We start from the raw sequence: 21315 nt of genomic DNA, 5'->3' as shown, positions 1-21315 counted from the left end.
GCCCTTCTGCCAAGCTTTGCAAAAAGCCCTGCTTCACCTACCATAGGCTTAGAAACCTGCTGCCACTTGGTTGGATGTATGTATGTGTCTGAAGGGAGTTCTGTGAAAGCCTAGAGCAGGCTGGCAGCTCTCCCGTATGACCTTATTTGCTGGTGGAAGCTTCCTCTTAACCTACAGTGTGACCTCTCCACTTGGGGCAGAGGTCTGCCTTGCTGACTGCATTTACATTTCCCAAGTCACAGACTGGGACCCAATGTTTCAAGACCACTAGGGAAGCCCTGGCAAACATTGAATTCTACCTCAAGATTGCAGGGGATAGACTCAGGAGAGAAGGGCAGGAGCCAAGATGGCAAGGAAAGGAGATTCCCAGACACATCAAGTCCTGCAGGAGTGAGTCCCGAGGCACCTCTCTTGGAACGCTGCCTTTCCACCCATGCTCTGGTGTAAAGCAGATACCCTGTTAACCAAGAACAGTCCCTGATCTTGGGCAGAATCCCACGTTGGACATTAGCACATCCCATGGAAGTCAGTTCCTCATGCACAGCAGTCACTACAGTGTGCTGGGGACACCATCTCTATTCTCATGGGGCTCCTGCCTAGCTTGTTAGGGCCCAAAACTACAAGGGCCTAGGAGGAGGGGAGGATGATGACATACTAGGAGAGGTGGGGGTAAAGGAGGCTCCCCAGCTCTGCTATTCCAGGCCTTCCCATACTCTTAGAGACACTGTAAGCAGGCCTCTGGAGACCTCCATCCACAGGTGATGGCTGCGGATGAGCTGTGAAAGTAGACTCTTGTTCTAGGATCTGATTCCCAAATGCATTTGGGTCCTCGGAGTGATTTAAGAGCCTTAACTTAGCAACCTGAGTATCTTCCTTTCCAGTGAAGCACTGTGGACACTGTGGATTGTCATTTGTTCTGCACTAGACTGTGGGGCAGGAGTTGTCTTCTTGGCTGTCTCATGTACTGTCATCCCAGCTACAGATACAAGGGAAGCCATAAACATCAAGGGAGAGCATGAGACATCAACAGAGCTGTCAAATGAGGGACAAGGAGAATAGGGTGGGAGGCGATGGGAAGCTGGCCTTGGGTCCCTTCTCCACTCAGAGCCAAGAGAACTCTGCTCTAGTTTGCCCACTTGTGGGCAGCATTGGCCATACTGGTGCTTACACTGGCGTGTTGTGCCTCTCCTTGCTTCCCCAGAGCCGCATTCACCAGTCCACCTATGGCAAGAGCCTGGCCATCATGACTGAGGCCCAGCTCTCCACAGCCGTCATTGAGAACCCTGAGATGCTCAAGTACCAGCGGAGACAGCAGCAGCAGCAGCTGGAGCAGAAAAGTGCCTCGACCAGGGAGACAGGCTCAGCCACCTCAGTTGCAGGTGTCGTCAATGGGGAGAGTCTTGAAGATATTAGGAAGGTGAGAGCCCTGCCTGGTGGTACGAAAGACATAGACACATGACCAGGGGACAGGGTGAGGGGCAGATACCAGTGGTGGTAAAGAGGGTGTCTGCTTAGTGTGGCATGGGATTTGTGGGTCAGCCAGCCTCAGGCTTGTTGGCTCCTTGCCCACCACTGCATGACATAGTAATGGGGCCTGGATCCCCTTTATCAAAGGCCACTATATATCCAGGAGCCCAGAGGAGGTCATCTCTTGTAAGAACTTACAAACTTTAGCCTGCCTGCCTTTCTAGGAAATCCTAGATGCTAAGAATAGTGGATTTCAGGCTCTGACCTTAAGAGACTTCTGTGGGCTCCCCTTCTTCATCTGGAAGCCATGTTTCATGAAAAGGGATTGGAAAAGGGTAAGGAACATTATTGCCTGGCGTGTATAAACCATCTCCAGGACCATATGTAGGCTGACAAAACTCCTCCAGGCAATTCAGATATAAAGTATGAGAGAAAACCCCTAGTTATGAGCTTTCTGTGGAAGAAAGGATTCTATTTTGAAAGTCAGTTTGAAAATCGCTATCTCAGGCCAGGTGCAGTGACTTACACTGTAATCCCAGCATTTTAGGAGGCCGAGACAGATGGATCACTTGATGTCAGGAGTTCCAAACCAGCCCAACCAACATGGTGAAACCCTGTCTCTACTTAAAAAAAAAAAGAAAATTAGCTGAGCATGGTGGCGCATGCCTGTAATCCCAGCTATATGGGGGGCTGAGCAGGAGAATTGCTTAAACCTGGGAGGCGGAGGTTGCAGTGAGCTGAGATTACGCCACTGCACTCAGCGTGGGCGACAGAATGAGATTCCATCTCAAAAAAATGAAGAAAGGTAAAGAAAATCCTTAGCTCAGTGACAGACATGTCGCTTACAGGCGCAGGGCTCAGTCCTTTAGCCCCTTCATTGGCCCCATGGCTGTTGTGTGGGGCGGCCAGTGCAGCATGTGCCCACGGCTCGTGCTTTGCTTAAGTGGCTAGTTTAGTTATACCAAAAGGGCTTAGAAGGGGAATTTAGAATATATTTCCTTAGAAGCCTTATTATTTTTAAACCTACTGTGTTGTGGTATAATTGACATATAAAAAGTTATACATACTTAATGTGTACAAAGTAATGATAACCCAGTTACAGAAAGATAAGTATTGCATGGTAGTCATCTTATATGAGGAATCTAAAATAGTCAAACTCACAGAGGCAGATAATAGAATGGTGAATACTGGGGTGAGAGGAAAATGGGAGTTATTAGTCAAAGAGTGTAACGTTTAAGGTATAGAAGATGAATAAGTCCTAGAGATCTCCCCTACAGCATAGTGCCTATAGTTCACAATACAATACTGCACACTTAAAACCTCGCTAATGGGATAGATCTTATGCTAAGTGTTGTTGTCACCAGGAAAAAAAGAGACTTTATTTTTTAATATTTGGAAATAGTCGGCAGAAACTTTGCATTTATGTGACTCTGCTTTGCCAGAATCTTTTGAAGAAGCAAGTTGAGACTCGGACGGCAGATGGTCGAAGAAGAATCACACCTCTCTGCATAGCACAGCTGGACACTGGGTACTGGTTGATTCCCCTTTTATGATTTTATCTAGCAAAATCTTCCTGTCTTCTTTTAGCGGTTAATGCTTTCGCAGTGAGGATCTTCACAGGCCCTTCACGACCTGACTGGTAGAATGTGGAAGCAAGGAAGTTGAGCCCAGCTTCCCACAGTGTCAAAACCCACACTCCTCCTGGAGCCCTTGTGCACACCTGAATCGTGTGGTGGGTGGGAGTGCTAGGCACGTCTGCTGCACTTCACTGTTGCCAGGGCACCAGAGGACACACAGGGAAAGCAATCAGGCTGATTTTTTTTGTCTTTCATAATGTTATTTTTTTTTATTATGAAAGGTAAGTTTACACATATTAATTTTAGAAAATAGTAAAAGCCCAAAGGAAAAAAAAAATCCATAATCCAGTCTCTCCAGTATTGTCACTGTATTTGATATCTCTATTTCCAGTCTTTTTTTCCTCACTTGTTACTGTTTCTTGCCCATTCGTCCATTTTAATAACTAGTCCTCTGAAGCATTTGCTGTCTGATTATCCAGGTTCCCGTCCTAGGATTTGCTTAGCCAGCTCATTGTGGACTTGTATTTGTGTCCAGTTTCTTGTGATTGTAAATGAGTCTTTGAGCTCACCTGTGGTTGTTCTCTCAGGATAACTTGTAGAAGTGGAATTATTGGGCAGAGGGTAGGGCTCTGAAACACATTTCCCTTTGGGGGATGAAACTCATTTACCACTTGCTGTTGTCTGAGTATATCAGTACAGGTTGTTTTTGAATTGGTTATTCTCCCCAAAATGATGTGTGTGATTTAAAAAAAAAAAATGTTAAGGCCCTGGGTGAAAAAAAAAGACCCCCACTGTCAAGGCAGTTCACTCTGGGTTTTATTTTCATGCCACTGATCTGCTCAGAGCATCAGAAAGCCCTTCATGGAAACCACACACATCAGGCCTCTGCTTTTAGCAGTTGTCTATCCACAAGCTATTCCAAATCTTCCTGAAGAAACCTTCACTTGGACAGTGTACAGATCCATCTCCTGATCTTAGGTGTGTAGGCTATGAGTTCCCTGCAAGTAGGGCCAGAATCAGGTCTACTGATTCCCCCAGACCAGTTACTTTCTTTTGACTAAGTCTTTTTCCTATTGTAACCCTATAGGAGGTAATGCCCCTGCCTACCTTTTACTAGGACGGAATGAGACCCAGTGTGGGACTGAACTCTGAACACACTGGGTCTGAGAAACAGGGAGGTGGTAATGGGGACACTTTGTACTATGGATCCTTCCAGGCCTTACCTGGTGAGAAGGTATAGGTGGCTTTGTAGCTAGTCTGGGGCCAACTTTCTTACATAGGATGCATACTTCCGGCATCAGGACCAGATCCCTTTTGTGTTAAAAGCTTTTTGGCCTCCTGATTCCCATGTTCTAACAAATAGCAACAGAATAGGTCCTTATTAGGTGAGCTAATCAAGAAAGAAAAGAAAAAGCATAAATATGCAAAGCAGGTGTAAGCGAGAAAGAATAGCAGACAAAAAAGTTGAGAAACTTCTTTGCTGAACTCTGTGCAAATAAATTTGCACATAAAGTGGATGGTTTTTAAAGAAAATAAAATTAATTAAAGTAAAAAATTATTGTAGAAGTGATAGAGGACAGTGTCACAGAGTTAACCTCACCAAAGTCACCAGTTAGACTGCTTCATGGGGAAACCTCAGGAACTTTTAAGGAACAGGTAACTGTTAATACCACTTTAAATATTCTAGTTCATGGAGAAGAAATGTGCAGATTTTATTTTGAAATGAACATAATATTTACATCAAAATCTAACAAGGATAAAACATCATAAATCCCAGATCAGTCTCATTTCTGAATGTCAATGCAAAACCTAAGTAAAATAGTAACAAACAGAACCTTACTGCATGTTAAAAGGCTAATATACCATGACCAAGTGAGGTTTGTTTCTGGAAAGGAAGGAGGTTCAAATTTTAGGTAACTATTTAATTCTACTTATCAGTAGATCACAAGAAAAAAATTATATGATCTCTCATCGATGCTCAAGAGGCATTTTGGTAAAATTCAACGCCATTTTGTTTTAAAACTGAGTTAAATGGGAGTAGGTGGATGCTTCCTTAACTTGATAAATTATTTCAAATTAAGTTCAAAAACTAAATAAATGCCTACTCTTGGAATTATAACTTAACATTGTTCTGTAGGTGCTAGCCCGTGTAGTCAGTCAAGGGAAAGAGCAAATTGGAAAGGGTAATTATTTAAAGATGATATAATTTGTAAGAGAATTAACTAGAAAAACTGCCATAGGTAATGAAAGAAGACAGTCAGGTGGCTGGATACAATCAGCATGAAGTCAGGTAGCACAAATTACCCTCAGAGCCCATAAAGAAATGTCATATTCACAAATAAAAGTCTTAGGATGCAACCAGAGTTGCAGATCTTAATGAAGAAAAAATTAAAAACCCTACCGAGAGGCCTCAATGAAAACTCAAATAACTAGAAATTCATGCCACTGATTAGCTAGGATGGCATCATAAAGATGTGAGCTGTCCTGTAGATGATAGATTTAACCAGGAATTTTTGGAATCAGACAAGGTAACTCTATGAAGTTATGTCGAAAAATCCACTGGGCACTGTGGCTCATGCCTGTATTCCCAGCACTTAGGGAGGCCGAGGTGGGCAGATCACCTGAGATCAGGAGTTTGAGACCAGTCCAGCCAACATGGTGAAACCCCATCTCTACTAAAAATATAAAAAGTAGCTGGGAATGGTGATGTGTGCCTGTAGTCTCAGCTACTTGCGGGCTGAGGCAGGAAAATTGCTTGAACCTGGGAGGCTGCAGTGAGCCGAGATCATGCCACTGCACTCCAGCCTGGGTGACAGAGTGAGACTTCATATCAGTCAATCAATAAAATAAAGTTGTGTGGAAAAACAAATAGCCCTACCAGAACTTAAAGGCTATCATTCTCAAAACAGTGAGATACTGACACATGAGTAGATAATGCAGTGGAATATGATAGACTATCAGGAAATAGGCCCAAATAGTTATGGGAATTTTAAAGGTAGCATTTCACGCCAGTGATAAAACTTTAGCTAATTCAGTAAATGAAAGTCATTACTACCTGGTACCCTCTAGAAACAATATTGGGTCCCAACCTCACAATTTACTACTACATACATTCTAAACAGCCCAGAGTTAGTTGTTTTTTTTTTTTTTTTAATATTTGACTTTTTTGTTGTTTAAAATATTTTTATTTAAAACTTTAGAAGATTCCCTGGAAGAATATTTTTATAATCTCAGATCAAAAAAGTATTTTCTGTAAATGACAATTTAGACTACACAAAAATATAAAAATTTTAGTGGATTTAAAAGATGGGCTGGCCGGGCATGGTGGTTCATGCTTGAACCTGGGAGTGGAGGTTGTAGTGAGCCAAGATTGCCGCCGCTGCACTCCAGCTTGGTGACAGAATGAGACTCTATCTCAACAACAACAAAAAAATAAAAGGCCATAAAGAGTTGAAACACAACATCCCAGGGAAAATATTTATGAACAAGCAGTTCACACACCAAAAAAAGGAAATCAAATATATATATATATATATATATATATATATATATATATATATATATATTTTTTTTTTTTTTTTTTTTTTTTAATTAAGCGTGATCTTGGCTCACTGCAACCTCCGCCTCCCAGGTTCATGAGATTCTCCTGCTTTAGCCTCCTGAGTAGCTGGGATTACAGGCACCCACCACCATGCCCGGATAATTTTTATATTTTTAGTGGAGATGGGGTTTCACCATGTTGGCCAGGCTGGTCTCGAACTGCTGTCCTCAAGCGATTCACCTGCCTCAGCTTCCCAGAGTGGTAGGATTACAGGCCCTGCACCCAGCTGGAAATCAAGTATTTCTATCTGAAAAAATGTCAACATCACTCATATCAAAGTTAAAGTAAGATACCATTTTTCAAGAAATTTGATAAAAGTGTTACCAAGTGCCTGTGTGGGGAAATAGGCACTCTCATACATACCTTGTAATTTAAACCTTTAAGGAGGGCACTTTAGAAATATTTATTCCAAATCATCAGTGAACATTCCATTTGCTGCTACAATTCCACTTCCAGGAATTTATCCCATGTATTATGTGAATCTTAGGTGTAATGACAATTATTAGAATTTCATAATTCTTTGAGCACCCAGTATGTGTTCTAAGAGTGTCCTACACTAACTACTTTAGTCCTGATAGCAACCCCATGGGGAGAGTCCTGGCACTTTGTATTTTGCAGACAAGAGTAGTTGGAGCAAGTCACAAGCTTACAAATGGCAGAGGAGTCAGACCTGGCTGGTTTGTCCCAGAATCCTTAGTTTTGACACTGCAATACCTTACATCCTGGTACAGCAGCTCCTACAACATGTGTTTGCATAGTTTAACACCTCTGAGATTAGGGTGTGTTGTACAATCAATGGCATCTGACAAGTAGCAGCATTGTTTTCTTTCTTAGCAGTACATATAGAACCTGTAAATCCTAGATTCAATTAAATATAGTATATTAAGTGGGTTTGAATTTCTTTTTACTTTTCTGTAACTTTGCAAATTTTCTATCATGAAAACATTGCCTTTGGACCTAGAAAGAAAGTTATTTGAATGTATAAATTACTGAATGTATAAATTACTGAATGTATAAATTACTGAATGTATAAATTACCTGACTTTCAAGGCTGACTTTTGTTCTTACTTGATGACAGGGACTTCTCCACGGCATTCTTTAACAGCATCCCCCTCTCGGGCTCCTTGGCGGGCACCATGCTCTCTTCTCATAGCAGTCCACAGCTACTGCCACTGGACTCCAGTACCCCTAACTCCTTCGGCGCCTCGAAGCCTTGTACAGAGCCTGTGGTGGCTGCCAGTGCCAGACCTGCAGGCGATTCTGTCAATAAGGACAGGTTAGTGGGTGCCAAGGCTTGTTCCTGTCCTTGGGGAAAGTTGAGGTTTGCACATAATTTTGGGGATAGAGAATTTTACTCTGCGCTTTTTGTCCCCTTCAATGAATAAAGGAAGAAAAAAGTGTGTGGTGTGATATGAAATGGGGACTTCTCAGAGGGGATGACTTGCTTAGTGAGTCTCTGATGCACAGGACCATGAGAATTTCACAAAGAGTGTATCAAGGCTGACTGAGGGTCAGGCTGCTACAGGTGGGAACTACCTGTGAAGTGCTATGTGCAGCAGGGTCAGTCCCACCTTCTGGCAGCTCTACACTGGAAGTACTTGACATTTCTGGGGCCTCAGCATCCACTTCACTCTGCTGGGCACACCACACAGCATTCATTCCAGGTAGGGCGCTCCTGTGGGAGGTCACAGACTCCCCTCATACTCTCAGAATTATATTCACTTAGAGAGCCTGAGTCATCACCCCTCTTTACTTGGAAACAAAATTAGAAATCAGAAAAAATACCGGCAAGCACGAATGAGAGCCAGGAGTGAACATTTGCCTAGCACTTGCTTTGGGTTACATGCCGTGCTAGGCCCCAGGCATTGCAGGGGCTTAATTGGTGGGTCCTCGTCCTCAGGGAGTGTGTAGGCTGGTTGGGGAGAGGCAGCCACAGGGTTGCAGGTGGCCCCCCAGATCCCCTGGGTAGAAATGGCTAGCCATCTGGAGTGGGGCTGGTGTCTCAGGGATCAGGGAGGTGCCTCTGGGTGCCCTGTGCAGGGCTCATACAGGCCCGCCAGGGGATGTGGCATGGGGATTAGGGATAGCAGCCCCCCAATCCCCTGAGGAAGGCCCAAAACGGGGAGAAGGCCTCGGTGTCTATGCTGGACCAAGTAGTCTGGGCTTTTCCCCAGAGTGGAGACATAGAAGGCTTTGAGACCTCCATTTTATGAAAGTGACTCGAGTAGGCACTGGTGCCCCAAATTAGCCACTCCCTGGCACATACAGCTGATTCCATCAGAGTGATTCTTCATTGGTGTAATGGAGTCTTGTGTTACGCAGCCTTCTACTTCTGGGTGCTAGCACCATGGCTGTGGAAGCATGCCCAAACATTAGGTCACTGCCCTGAGGGAACCCTCAGGGGGTAGGAAGAGAAGACTGAGCAGCAAGACCAGTGAGGAAGCAGAGCATCCTGTGAGGAAGGGGGCCTCGGAAGGACAGACCATGCCAGATCTGAGAACTGCTTTGGGGATGGCATATTCTAGTGGCCACAGGTCATGGAGGAGGAGAAAAGGGGTGTCCAGGGTGACTACCAGGCATGTGGTGTAGGGTCTGGGCAGATGTGAGTGGAAGGTGTTAGCCTGGGTGTGCACAGGAGGAGGCCCAGTGGCCTTGGTCCCTGCATGTGGTGTGGGCTTGGCCATGGAGGATGGACCAGGCAGGCTCCTGCCTGGCCTCTCCTTTATCTGTGGAATAGAAGACGAAAACTGTGTGATGAGTACTTGGAGCATAATGCTAAGTATGTGACACTGTCACAGGGAGAGATGGGAGGGGCACCCAGGATGGAGGATGCCTGGCTCTGAGGGTAAAGGCCAGGTACAGGCTTATCTCACGAGACTCATTTTCTAAGTGGGAAATGTGAGTGGTTGGAGTGGTTTGGAGTAGAGATGCTATATTCAAGTTGTGGAGATAAGGTAGTATGACTAGAGAAAAGGGTTGTAAGAACCATGTTCTAGGCCTCATGCTACCCTCAAAAGCTGTCAAAACAATGCAAAGGGGGAGATGTGAATGCATTTGCTCAAAACTTTCTAGGTGTCCAGAACTTTAAATACTTGAACATTTTAAAGAAATGGGAATAATAGATTGTATCTTGAAATTTTTTGTGTTTATGAAAGTTTGATATTTGTGCCTTTTTTAGTAGTCTCCAAATATTGCAAATACTAGACCTCCAGATCCTTTTAGGATTGTGCTTGACATGCCTCCCCTCTTCTTCACCCCAGTATGAATGCTACCTCTACTCCTGCTGCATTGTCACCTTCTGTGTTAACGACCCCGTCCAAGATTGAACCCATGAAAGCATTTGACTCCCGGTTCACAGAGCGATCCAAAGCCACGCCAGGCGCTCCTGCCCTGACCAGCGTGACCCCAACAGCCATGGAAAGGTAGGTGGTAGCTGCAGGACCCTGACGGGCCAGGGAGGGTGCAGGCATGGGTCAACAGCACAGTGGCAGTGTTCCTACCAAGCAGCCTGCCTTCCTGTTGGGGAAAAGACTCTAGCCACTCAATGCATGGGAGCAAGAATGCAGAGCCCTTAGTGAGCCGCCAGCTCCAAGGAGAAAGGGGTGGTTGCTTCAAGTGGGAAGGTGGCTGGAAGCCGTGGGGGAAGACACAGCACAAGAACCACAAGGGCAAAGACACAAGAATTGGTCAGTACAGAGGCTGGACTGAGAATAATGGTGTTTGGTTGGAGCCCAGAGTTTGCTCAGAAGAGGGCAAGAGATTAGTCGGAGAGGTGGAAGGCTCTGATACTGGTACACCTTGGAAGTGATGGCCTTCCACTCAGAAACTGACCAGAGGTAGAGAGCTGCAATAAAAATGAGGTAGGTGAGGTCTTTGTCAAGTCATACTGGCTTCTGAGCTCTTGTGGACGCTAGGCTACTTGTCCATTCCCTGGGCCTCCCCTCAAACACAGTTGTGACATCATGCACACTGTAGTTCTTTATTTCTTGGAGTTTGTGGTAGTGCATCGTCCTGAGGTGGCCAGAGTGAATCTCTACAGCCTCTGCCTCCTGAGAGGGCCCCTTCCTCCAAGCCTGCCATGACAAGAAGCTCGGTTCACATCCCAGTGAGTCAGAGCCTAGGAGAGGAGAGGTAGATGTAGGCTGGCCTCTTAAGGGCTTAAGAGCAATCCCTTCAGAGTTGCATCCCAGTGCAAGGTTCAGAGGGCTCGGCAGCCCTGGGCAGGCATACCCTAGCCTGTGCCACCATCAGCCAAGTACAAGGTCAGAAACTTACAGTAGCCACACAGCCAGCAGGTGCCCAATAAAAGGAACATTTGTATTTGATCTGTTTTTGCAGTAGATGGTGATTTGGAGCTAAAGCTACAGTATGCTGTCTCTGGGGCTTTGCTTATGAAAAGCTCTGTCCAAAGCTGCATGTCTGGAAAGGATTTATTCTCCTTGGAAAACAGTTCCTGGAAGCTACCATGGAAGAACCCTTTCTGAAAGTTTGATGCTATATCTATAAACTTAGTGTGGAATCTTGTAGTCTACTCTGTTGTGATCTAATCATGCTTGTTTGGTAATTAAAAGCTCAGTGCAGGCCATGTGTGGTAGCTCATGCCTGTAATCCTAATGCTTTGGGAGACCAGGGCAGGAGAATCGCTTAAGGCAGGAGTTTGAGACCAGCCTTTGCAACATAGTGAGAACCCTATCTCTACCAGAAAAAAATTATCCAGGTGTGGTGGGACATGCCTATAGTCCTAGCTACTCTACTCACTGCAACCTTTGCCTCCCAGGTTCGATCAAGTCTCCTGCCTCAGCCTCCCAAGTAGCCGAGATTACAGGTGCCCACTACCATACCTGACTAATTTTTTGTATTTTTAATAGAGACGGGGTTTTACCAATTTGCCCAGGCTGGTCTTGAACTCCGGACCTCAGGTGATCCACCCGCCTCAGCCTCCCTGCTTCTAAAATACTTTGAAGTACTAGATTAAATGCAATTTTTGTCCCCAAAATGAATGACTAGTTCACAAGAAAGGGCAGTCCCCAGAATCTAAAATCCAAGAGTGAACAAAAAATCCAGAGTAGCAGGCAGGACTGCCCCGTGGGTGCAAAGCTGGAGGTCTTGACTGAGGACCTTGCATTTTAATGTCTCATACTGAGTTGAGACAAAGCTTTGGGTCTAAGGGGTTGGAATTAAGTCACCAGCATAAAGTCAGGCTGCTTAAAAAAGGACTGAGGCAGACACTAGGAAAACCCAGCTGGCAGCTCAAGAACTAGCAGAGAAATTAGAATGTCTTAACCTGTTTTGGGTTTGGGAGAACAGTCTTCCCTTGAGGCTGTGTAACCACAGGCCTGCCCTCGTGTGGATTCAGGGCCAGTTTAACACTACCTGTGTTGTCTAGAAATCACCAAGCTGAGAAATGAAACAAAGGAGACCCTGGTATACCTGACATCCAGAGGCACTTGGCAGAGATACGTATCCACCCCTCAGGGACATTCCCTGGCCCAGGTGTACAGCATTACCACTGATAAAGCACTGCTTAGATGAACATAAAATCCAAAATCACAAGAAGAAACAGTCTACCATATACAAATGTCAGGAGACGTACTCACTGAGAGACTTAGGTTCCTATAAACCTGTTATCATAGAATTGTCAGAGAGTGACAAATATGCTTACAAAATACAAAATATGCTTAAGTCTTGAAAGACATGAAAGCTAAAACAAAATGTGAGGAAAGATTAAATATTCTATTCCATAACCAGAATTAAAAGGATCAAAGAACTAAATGTCAGAGCATAACTATAAAACTCTTAGAAGAAAATATAGATAGAAATCTATGTGACCTTGGATTAGGCAACAGTTTCTTAGATATGACACCTAATGCCTAAGCAACTTAAAGGAAAGAATCAACAAATTGGACTTCATCAAAATTTAAAACTTTTGACTGGACACAATGACTCATGCTTATAATCCTAGCACTTCGGGAGGCTGAGACAGAAAGGCCAGGAATTCAAGACCAGCCTGAGCAACATGACAAGACCTCATCTCTACAAAATATTTTAAAAATTAAAAGCTTGGCCGGGTGTGGTGGCTCATGCCTGCAATCCTAAAACTTTGGGAGGCCAGGGTGGGCGGATCATCTGAGGTCAGGAGTTGGGGACCAGCCTGGCCAACGTGGTAAAACCCCATCTCTACAAAAAATACAAAAATTAGCCAGGTGTGGTAGCAAGTGCCTGTAATCCTATCTACTTGGTAGGCTGAAGCAGGAGAATCGCTTGAACTCGGGGCAGAGGTTGCAATGAGCAGAGATCACGCCACTTCACTCCAGCCTGGGCAAAAGAGAAAAACTTTATCTCGAGTTCAGAATTCAGATTATATAAAGAACTTTTACAGATCAACAATAAAAAGACTAATAACACAGTTTTAAAATGAGCAAAAGATCTGAATAGAAATTTCTGCAGAGAATATATACAAATCACAAGCACATAAAAAGACAATCAACATCACTAGCCATCAGGGAAATACAAAGCAAAACTAATACTTCATACCCATTTGGAGGTCTCTAATTAACAGATCAGATAGTCAGATAATAAGAAGTGTTGGTGAGGATAGGGAGAAATTTGAGCACTCATAGACTGCTGATGGTAATATAAAGTCTTTCAGCACCTTTGGAAAACAGTCTGGAAATTCCTCAAATGGTGAAATATAGAGTTATCATCTCACCCAGCAGTTCCTACACCTAAATACATACCCAAGAGAATTGAAAACGTATATCCATGCAATAACTCATACATAAATGTTCATATCTGTTCATAGTAACCAAAAAGTGGAAACAGCCCAAAGGTCCATCAGCTGATGAATAGATAAATAAAATATGGTCCATCCATACAATAGAATATTATTCAGCAATAAGAGGAATGGAATGTTTACCCGTGCTGCAGTAACGATAAACCTTAAAGGCATTATGCTAAGAGAAAGAAGCCAGTCACAAAGGATCATAGATTGTATGATTCCATTGACAGGAAATATCCAGAATGGAAAATCCATAAAGAAGTGGAATAATAGTGGTTGACAGGGCCTGGGGGAGGGAGGATAAGGAGTGATTACCAATGGATACAAAGTTTCTTTTTGGAATTATGAAAATGTTCTGGCATTAGACAGTGGTGATGGTTTCATAACCTTATGAATATACTAAAGGCTAATAAATTCTAAAAAGTGGTGAAGTTTATGATATATGTATTATATCTCAATAGAAATTAAAAGAATAATAAACCATCAAAAAAGACCAGACAGATTTGGAAATGAACCAAGAAAAAATACTTTTAGAAAAGAAAAATAATCATTTCAGTTTAAAAGTCAGCAAGCATTTCAGGGAGCAGATCAGAGCCAGATGAAAAGAACATTCCGTCTACAGAATTGGCCAAAGTGCCACAGAGGTGAGGAGGTGCAGCTGAAGACGAGGTAAGAGGGAGGAGTCCCCCCAAGAGGATATGCTGCAGGGCAGTTGTCAAGAGGGAGTTAACAGGCTTACCAGAAAGTGAAAAAAAATCTCAGATTTGGAAATGGAGCAAGTTCTGAACAGAATAAATAAAACGAATTCTCCACCTGAGAGGAACTATAGTGTGCCACAGACAGAAAGTCCTGCTTATTGAGGAAGACACTCATGTTTGCTTTGTGGCTTTTTGTGGCTCTTATGTCTCAGGTAGTGCATACCCTGAATAAGAAGCCTGGAGGATAGCCTTTGGATTGGCTTCTGGAGGCAAAATCTTGACTCCACATCCTGGGTCCTGCAGCCACAAGGGTTGGTCCTTTAGCAGCTGTGTCCCCAGGGTCTCACAAGACCATCCAGCCATAAATACAGCACTAGCAAGATCTGTATCCTAAGAGGCCATCACATTTGTCATTCTCAACTTCTCACTTGAAAGTGGCAGTGAGTGAGCATTCACTGGGGGCTGAGCTTCCTGCTTTCACTTGGGGCTGAGCTTCCTGCTTTCCAAACAGAATGAGTGTAGTGAGCTTCCAGGATTCTGGTGCTGAATTCTCAGAGGAGGTTGGGTTGGATCCTCATATGAGGAAAATGAGATAAAACAAGTTCCAGTGTCTTTAACAAAGGACTTACAGAAAATGCAGGTACTTTCTTGATATGGCCATTTTCTTGTATTGATTCTCAGTGAAAGCCAGGAGGAACCCTTTAAAACACCCATCAGGGGAGGGCTGGCACAGTGGCTTATACCTGTAATCAGTCCTAACACTCTGGGAGGCTGAGGCGGGCAGATCACTTGAGGCCAGGAGTTTGAGACCATCCTGGTCCTGGTCAACATGGTGAAACCCCATCTCTGCTGAAAATACAAAAATTAGCTGGGTGTGGTGGTGGGTGCGTGTAGTCCCAGCTACTGGGGAGGCTGAGGCGGAAGAATTCCTTGAACTCAGAAGGCGGAGTTTCCATTGAGCAGAGATCACGCCACCGCAGCCTGGGCGAGAGTGAGAATCTGTCTCAAAAACAAAACAGGCTGGGTGCAGTGGTTCATGCCTGTAATCCCAGCACTTTGGGAGACTGAAGCGGGAGGATCACTTGAGGTCAGGAGTTGAAGACTAATCTGGCCAACATGGTGAAACCATCTTTACTATAAAAATACAAAAATTAGGCTGGGCGTGGTGGCTCACGCCTATAATCCCAGCACTTTGGGAGGCCGAGGCAGGTGGATCACGAGGTCAAGAGATCGAGACCCTCCTGGTCAACATGGTGAAACCCCGTCTCTACTAAAAATACAAAAATTAGCTGGGCATGGTGGTGTGCGCCTGTAGTCCTGGCTACTTGGGAGGCCGAGGCAGGAGAATTGCTTGAACCCAGAAGGCGGAGGTTGCAGTGAGCCGAGATCGTGCCATTGCACTCCAGTCTGGGTAACAACAGCAAAACTCCATCTCAAAAAAAAAAAAAAAAAATACAAAAATTAGCCAAGCTTGTTGGTGACAAGCTGAGGCAGGAGAATTGCTTGTACCTGGAAGGCGGAAGTTGCACTGAGCTGAGATTGTGCCATTGCACTCCAGCCTGAGCAACTGAGCAAGACTTGTCTCAAAAAACAAAACATGCATCAGTGTAGATGTTTTTTTCTTTGTTGTTCTTTTTTTTTTTTTTTTCTGAGATGGAGTCTCACTCTGTCACCTAGGCTGGAGTGCAGTGGTGCAATCTTGGCTCACTGCAACCTCTGCCTCCCAGGGTCAAGCAATTCTCCTGCCTCAGACTCCCTATTAGCTGGGTTTACAGGTGTGTGCCACCACACCAGGCCAATTTTTGTATTTTTAATAGAGACAGGGTTTCACCATGTTGGCCAGGCTGGTCTCGAACTCCTGACTTCAAGTGATCTGTCCACCTCAACCTCCCAAAGTGCCAGGATTACAGGCGTTAGCCACCACATTCAGCCTTCAGTGGAGATTTTCTTTGAGGCACTGTGTCATGCAGTGGTTGGGAGTGGTGCACAAAGTAATACACCATGCAGGTTAGGCCCAGCTCCCCATTTCCTCAAAGAGGTAGGCGGGGATGATCTTGAGACACATGGTCTTTCTGAGTCCATCTCCTTTCAGGCAGAATGGCCCTCCCAGGAGAACCCTCATAGGAGGTATCCCTTAAGCATTAGGCCTGTAAAGTGTATCTTTGTCCTTGCCTCATGGTGAGCAGTACATGTCAGCTCCTGCTGTTGTTCCTTCATTGTACGTCACAGTAGTTGGGCAGTGAGACCTCTGCAACCTGACTGGCACTTCCTAGCCAAGAGCCTCAGGTGGGTTGGGAGCCAAATGCTAGCCTCTCAGGTACAGGGTAGCTGTCCTCTGTCAACCTGCAGGTCTTCTGCTCCACCCTGCCCTAGGGCCAGGTGTTAGGTAGAAGCACATAGGGACCTGAGGTAAGTGACTGACTACAGGGCAAGTAGGCCTGCGAAGACAGAACCTAGGATGGAGCCTGTTTGTAAGTGGGGAAGCTGTGATCAGCTATGCTCTTCCTTCACCGATGTCTGGACCCATTGGGCAGCTGCTATAGATCCATTTACCTGGTGCTATCAGGGATACTGTAACAACTGGTACAAGCCCACATGCAGGCTGGGGAGGTGCAGTTCCCAGTGGGCCACTGGCCCCAGGATCCCTGAATAGGGTATCTGGCAGAGGCAGGTGGGGAGACTCCTAAGGACTCTCAGGGGTTCTGGAGCAGCTGGAGCTTGGCAATGCCAAGCAAATGAACATCATGGGCCAATGCTATGGTGAGCTCAAGAAGCCACTGTACTCCCTAGAAACTTAGATGATAGTTGAGCATTGCCGTGACATTCTTCCTGTATTTTACAAAATGATAGTTACATGAAAGTCTCACTTTTTGCCCATGTTTCACAGTAGGATTCTTTCATTTTAATACCTGAAACTCTTTCAGATCAGTCTGAACCAGGACAATTCATGTTAGAAAAAATTAGAACAAGCTAATATTCTATTTCCATTTTCAGAACATCTGATAGAAAGCATTTTTGACTGTTAACAAAAGTTTACTCAACAAAAAATTTAATATGAAAATGTACATGATCTGATTTTTACTTCATAGTAAAAAAAGCTCTTTGGAGAGGCAAATGTCTGACATTTTAAAAAATAATAATTAAAAAGGATTTTGAGGAGCACTGACTCAGGGCTTCCAGAACGTTTAACTACACCCACAGGTGGATGGTTTGCCCTGTTATAGGACAGTAGAAGATAGGAAAACACGCTCTTCGGTTTCACAGAGCAGTGTCAAGGACACAGACAAAACTTCTTGTTTTTCTAGTTTTTTGCATGGATACAAATGAAAAGAATCCAGGATTCTACACACTGGTGTACCTGCCCACATTTCTGTGACCTGGGGTGACTAGCAGGGAAAACAGTTGAAGACAGTGCCCGGAGGAGGGGTTAACAGGCCAGAGGCTGGTTAGCAGGGGAAAGGCAGGCAGAGAGGAGGGCTCTTGCGTACTAGACAGGAGCATAATTCATGTGAACTCCTTGAGGAAATAAGACCAGTAATAGCACCTGTAATCCAGGGAGTTTGTCACATTTAGAGATGTTTAACACAGTATTATGAGAAAACATTTACCCAACTTCTTCAAAAGAGAGGTGTTGAGGAAGTAAGCTATTCATTATGTAGCCTCTCTTTAATATTTATAAAGACTAATGTACAGTTGCCCCTCTGTATTCATGGGTTCCACATCCATGGATTCAACCAACTATGGATCAAAAATATTTGGGAAAAAAAATTCCACAAAGTTTCAAAAAGCAAAAACTGAATTTGCTATATGTCAGATACTACATTGAATGCATGCAAATGAAGTTATTTTTAGGCATTGTACTATGGATTGTAAGTGATCTGGAAAATTTAAAGTATGTGGGAGGCTAGCTGGGCTCAATGGCTCATGCCTGTAATCCCAGTACTTTGGGAGGCTGAGGCAGGCAGATCACCTGGGGTCAGGAATTCGAGACCAGTCTGGCCAACATGGCAAAACCCTGTCTCTACTAAAAATACAGAAATTAGCTGGGTGTGGTGGTGCGTGCCTGTAATCCCAGCTACTTGGGAGGCTGAGGCAGGAGAATCACTTGAACCTGGGAGGCAGAGGTTGCAGTGATCCGAGCTTACACCGCTGCATTCCAGCCTGGGCAACAAAGTTAGACTCTGTCTCAAAAAAAAAAAAAAGGTAGACTGGGCATGGTGGCTCACACCTATAATCCCAGTACTTTGGGAGGCTGAGGCAGGAGGATCACCTAAGGTCAGGAGTTCGAGACCAACCTGGCCAACATGGTGAAACCTCATCTCTACTAATAATACAAAAATTAGCTGGGTGTGGTGACGTGCATCTGGTAATCTCAGCTACTCAGGAGGCTGGGGCAGGAGTATCGCTTGAACCCAAGAGGCAAAGGTTGCAGTGAGCCAATATGACGCCATTGTACTCCAGCCTGGGCAACAAGAGTGAAACTTTATCTCAAAAAAATTAAAAATAAAAAATAAAGTATATACAGGGCCATGCCTATGTTAAATGCAAATACTGCATTGTTTTATGTAAGAGACTTGAGCATCCTTGAATATTGATATCTACTGGGGGTCCTGGAACCAATCCCCCTGCAGATACCAAAGGATGACTGTACTGTGGAAAAATAGTTTAGATGGAATGTTATTTGAAAAAAGCAGGACATACAGTTTAAGTATGATTAGTATATAAATAAATACAATCAGAAGTGAAAGAGGGGCATTACTACCAACCTTATGAAGAAGATTTCAATGGCATGATATTTCAGTGTATGCAAATAAAGGCCATGTATGGTGGCTCACACCTGTTGTCCAAATACTTTGGGAGGCCAAGGCAGTTGGATCACCTGAGGTCAGGAGTTTGAGACCAACATGGCCAACATGGTAAAACCCTGTCTTTATTAAAAATACAATAAATTAGCCAGTTGTTGTGGTGTTCACCTGTATTCCTAGCTACTTGGGAGGCTGAGGCATGAGAATCCCTTGAACCCAGGAGGTGGAGGTTGCAGTGAGCTGAGATTTTGCCACTGTACTCCAGCCTGGGCCACAGAATGAGAACCTGTCTCAAAAAATATATATGGAATTTAAAAATAAACCAATCTCTTATTATTTCAACAATGTGCACAGCATCTTCACCAGGAGATTCCATCTTAAGAAACTGCTTTCTTTGCCCATCCCTAACAACTCCTCATTTGTTCAAGTTTTTTATGAGATTGCAGTAATTCAGTCCCATCTTCAGGCTTTATTTCTAATTCTAATTCTTTTACTATTTGTACCACATCTGTGATGACTTACTCCACTGAAGTCTTGAACCTCTCAAAGTCATCCATGAGAGTTGGAGTCCGCTTCTTCCAAACTTTTGTTAATGTTGATATTTTGACATCCCATGAATCATGGATGTTCTTAATGACATCTAGAATGATGAATCCTTTCCAGTAGGTTTTCAACTAACTTTGCCCGGATCCACCAGAGGAATCTGCTGTAGCCTTACAAAATGTATTTTTTAAAATTATTATTTAATTTATTTAAGAGATAGGGTCTTGCTATGTTGCCCAGGTCGGAGTGCAGTATTATTCACTGGCACAGTACTACTACTAATCAACACAGAGTTTTGGCATTCTCTGTTTCCAACCTGGGCGGTTCACCTCTCCTTAGGCAACCTGGCAGTCTCCTGCTCTGAGAAGGTCACTATAGTAATGCCAAACTTAGCGTGGACACCCAATTGGCATAGCACACTATAGCTCAAAACTTAGGGACTTAAGCAGTTCTCCTGCCTCAGTCTCCAGGTAGCTGGGACTACAGGCAAAAATGTGCCTCTTAAATAATGAAAATTGAAAGATGAAAATGCTCCTTGTTCATGAGCTGCAGAATGTGTGTTGTGTTAGTCGATATGAAAATAGCATTCATCTCTGTCAGAGCTCTTGGGTGACCAAGTGCATTGCCAGTGAGCAGGAATCTTTTGAAAGGAATCTTTTTCTGAGCAGTAGGTATCAATGGTGGGCTTAAAATATCCAGTAAACCATCCTCTAAACAGATGTGCTGTTATCTAGGCTTTCTTCTTGCATTTGTAGAGCACAGGCAGAGAAGATTTAGCATAATTCTTAAGGACACTAGGATTTTTGGAATAGTTAATGAGTATTGACATCCACTTAAAATCACCAGCTGCATTCGTCCCTAATACAATAATCAGTCTGCCCGCTGAAGCTTTGAAGCCAGACTTTGACTTCCCTTCTCTAGCTAGAAAAGTCCTAAATGACATCTTCTTCTGATAGAAGGCTGTTTTACCTACATTGACAATCTGTTGTTCAGTGTTACCACCTTCATCCGTGGTCTTAGCTAGATGATCTAATTGCTGCAACTTTTACATTGGCACTTGCTGCTTCACCTTGCAGTTTTGTTATAGAGACAGCTTCTTAAACCTCATGATCCAACCTCTGCTAGCTTGAGATTTTCTTCTGCAGCTTCCTCACCTCTCTCAGCCTTCATAGAATTGAAAAGAGTTACAGCCTTGCTCTGCATTAGGCTGTGGCTTAAGGAAATGTTGTGGCTGGTTTGATGTTCTCTCCAGAGCACTAGAACTTTATACTAGCAATAAGGCTGTTTCACTTTCATTTCAAACATGTGTTCACTGGAGTAGCACTTTTAACTTCCATTAAGAACTTTTCCTTTGCATTCACAACTTGGCTAACTGGTGCAAGACGTGTAGCTTTTGGCCTGTCTCAGCTTTCAACCTGTCTTCCTCATTTCTAGAAGCTTAATCATTTCTAGCTTTTGGTTTAAAGTAAGCCTTGCAACTCTTCCTTCTCTTGAACACTTACTTAGAGACCATTGTGGGATTATTGGCCTAATTTCAATATTGTTGTAAGTCAGATAATAGGGAGGCCTGGGGAGGAGGAAGGGAGACAAGGGAACAACCAATTGGTGGAGCAGTCAGAACATAAACACCATTTATTGATTAAGTTCATCATCTTAAATGGGTGTGGTTTGCAGTGCCCCAAAACAATTACAGTACTAACATGAAAGATCACTAATGGCAGATCACCAAAACAGATATAATAAGAATGAAAATGTTTGAAATATTGTGGGAATTATCAGAATGTAACAGAAACATGAAGTGACACCTGACACATGCCATCAGGGAAATGGCGCTGGTAGACTTGCT

The 21315-nt window shown here is 43.9% G+C and overlaps 1 protein-coding gene across 14 annotated transcripts in view; it reads left to right on the top strand.

Annotated features, from left to right (window-relative positions):
• Window positions 1-21315, top strand: part of HIRA (histone cell cycle regulator) — a 122441-nt gene that overhangs the window by 44353 nt on the left and 56773 nt on the right. For 8 of the 14 annotated variants that reach the window (XM_078341575.1, XM_078341595.1, XM_078341593.1 and 5 more), the window contains 4 exons: window positions 1202-1417; window positions 2910-2995; window positions 7724-7921; window positions 9906-10067. In XM_078341575.1, the coding sequence (XP_078197701.1) occupies window positions 1202-1417; window positions 2910-2995; window positions 7724-7921; window positions 9906-10067 (662 nt within the window). Of the gene's footprint in view, window positions 1-1201; window positions 1418-1691; window positions 1803-2909; window positions 2996-7723; window positions 7922-9905; window positions 10068-21315 lie in introns of all 14 variants that reach the window. The other 6 variants (XR_013523539.1, XM_035266504.3, XM_035266444.3 and 3 more) reach the window with 1 other exon arrangement.

Source organism: Callithrix jacchus, chromosome 1 (genome assembly GCF_049354715.1).
Source record: "Callithrix jacchus isolate 240 chromosome 1, calJac240_pri, whole genome shotgun sequence".
Taxonomy (NCBI): Eukaryota; Metazoa; Chordata; class Mammalia; order Primates; family Cebidae; genus Callithrix; species Callithrix jacchus.
This window is presented reverse-complemented; position numbering and strand designations above follow the sequence as displayed.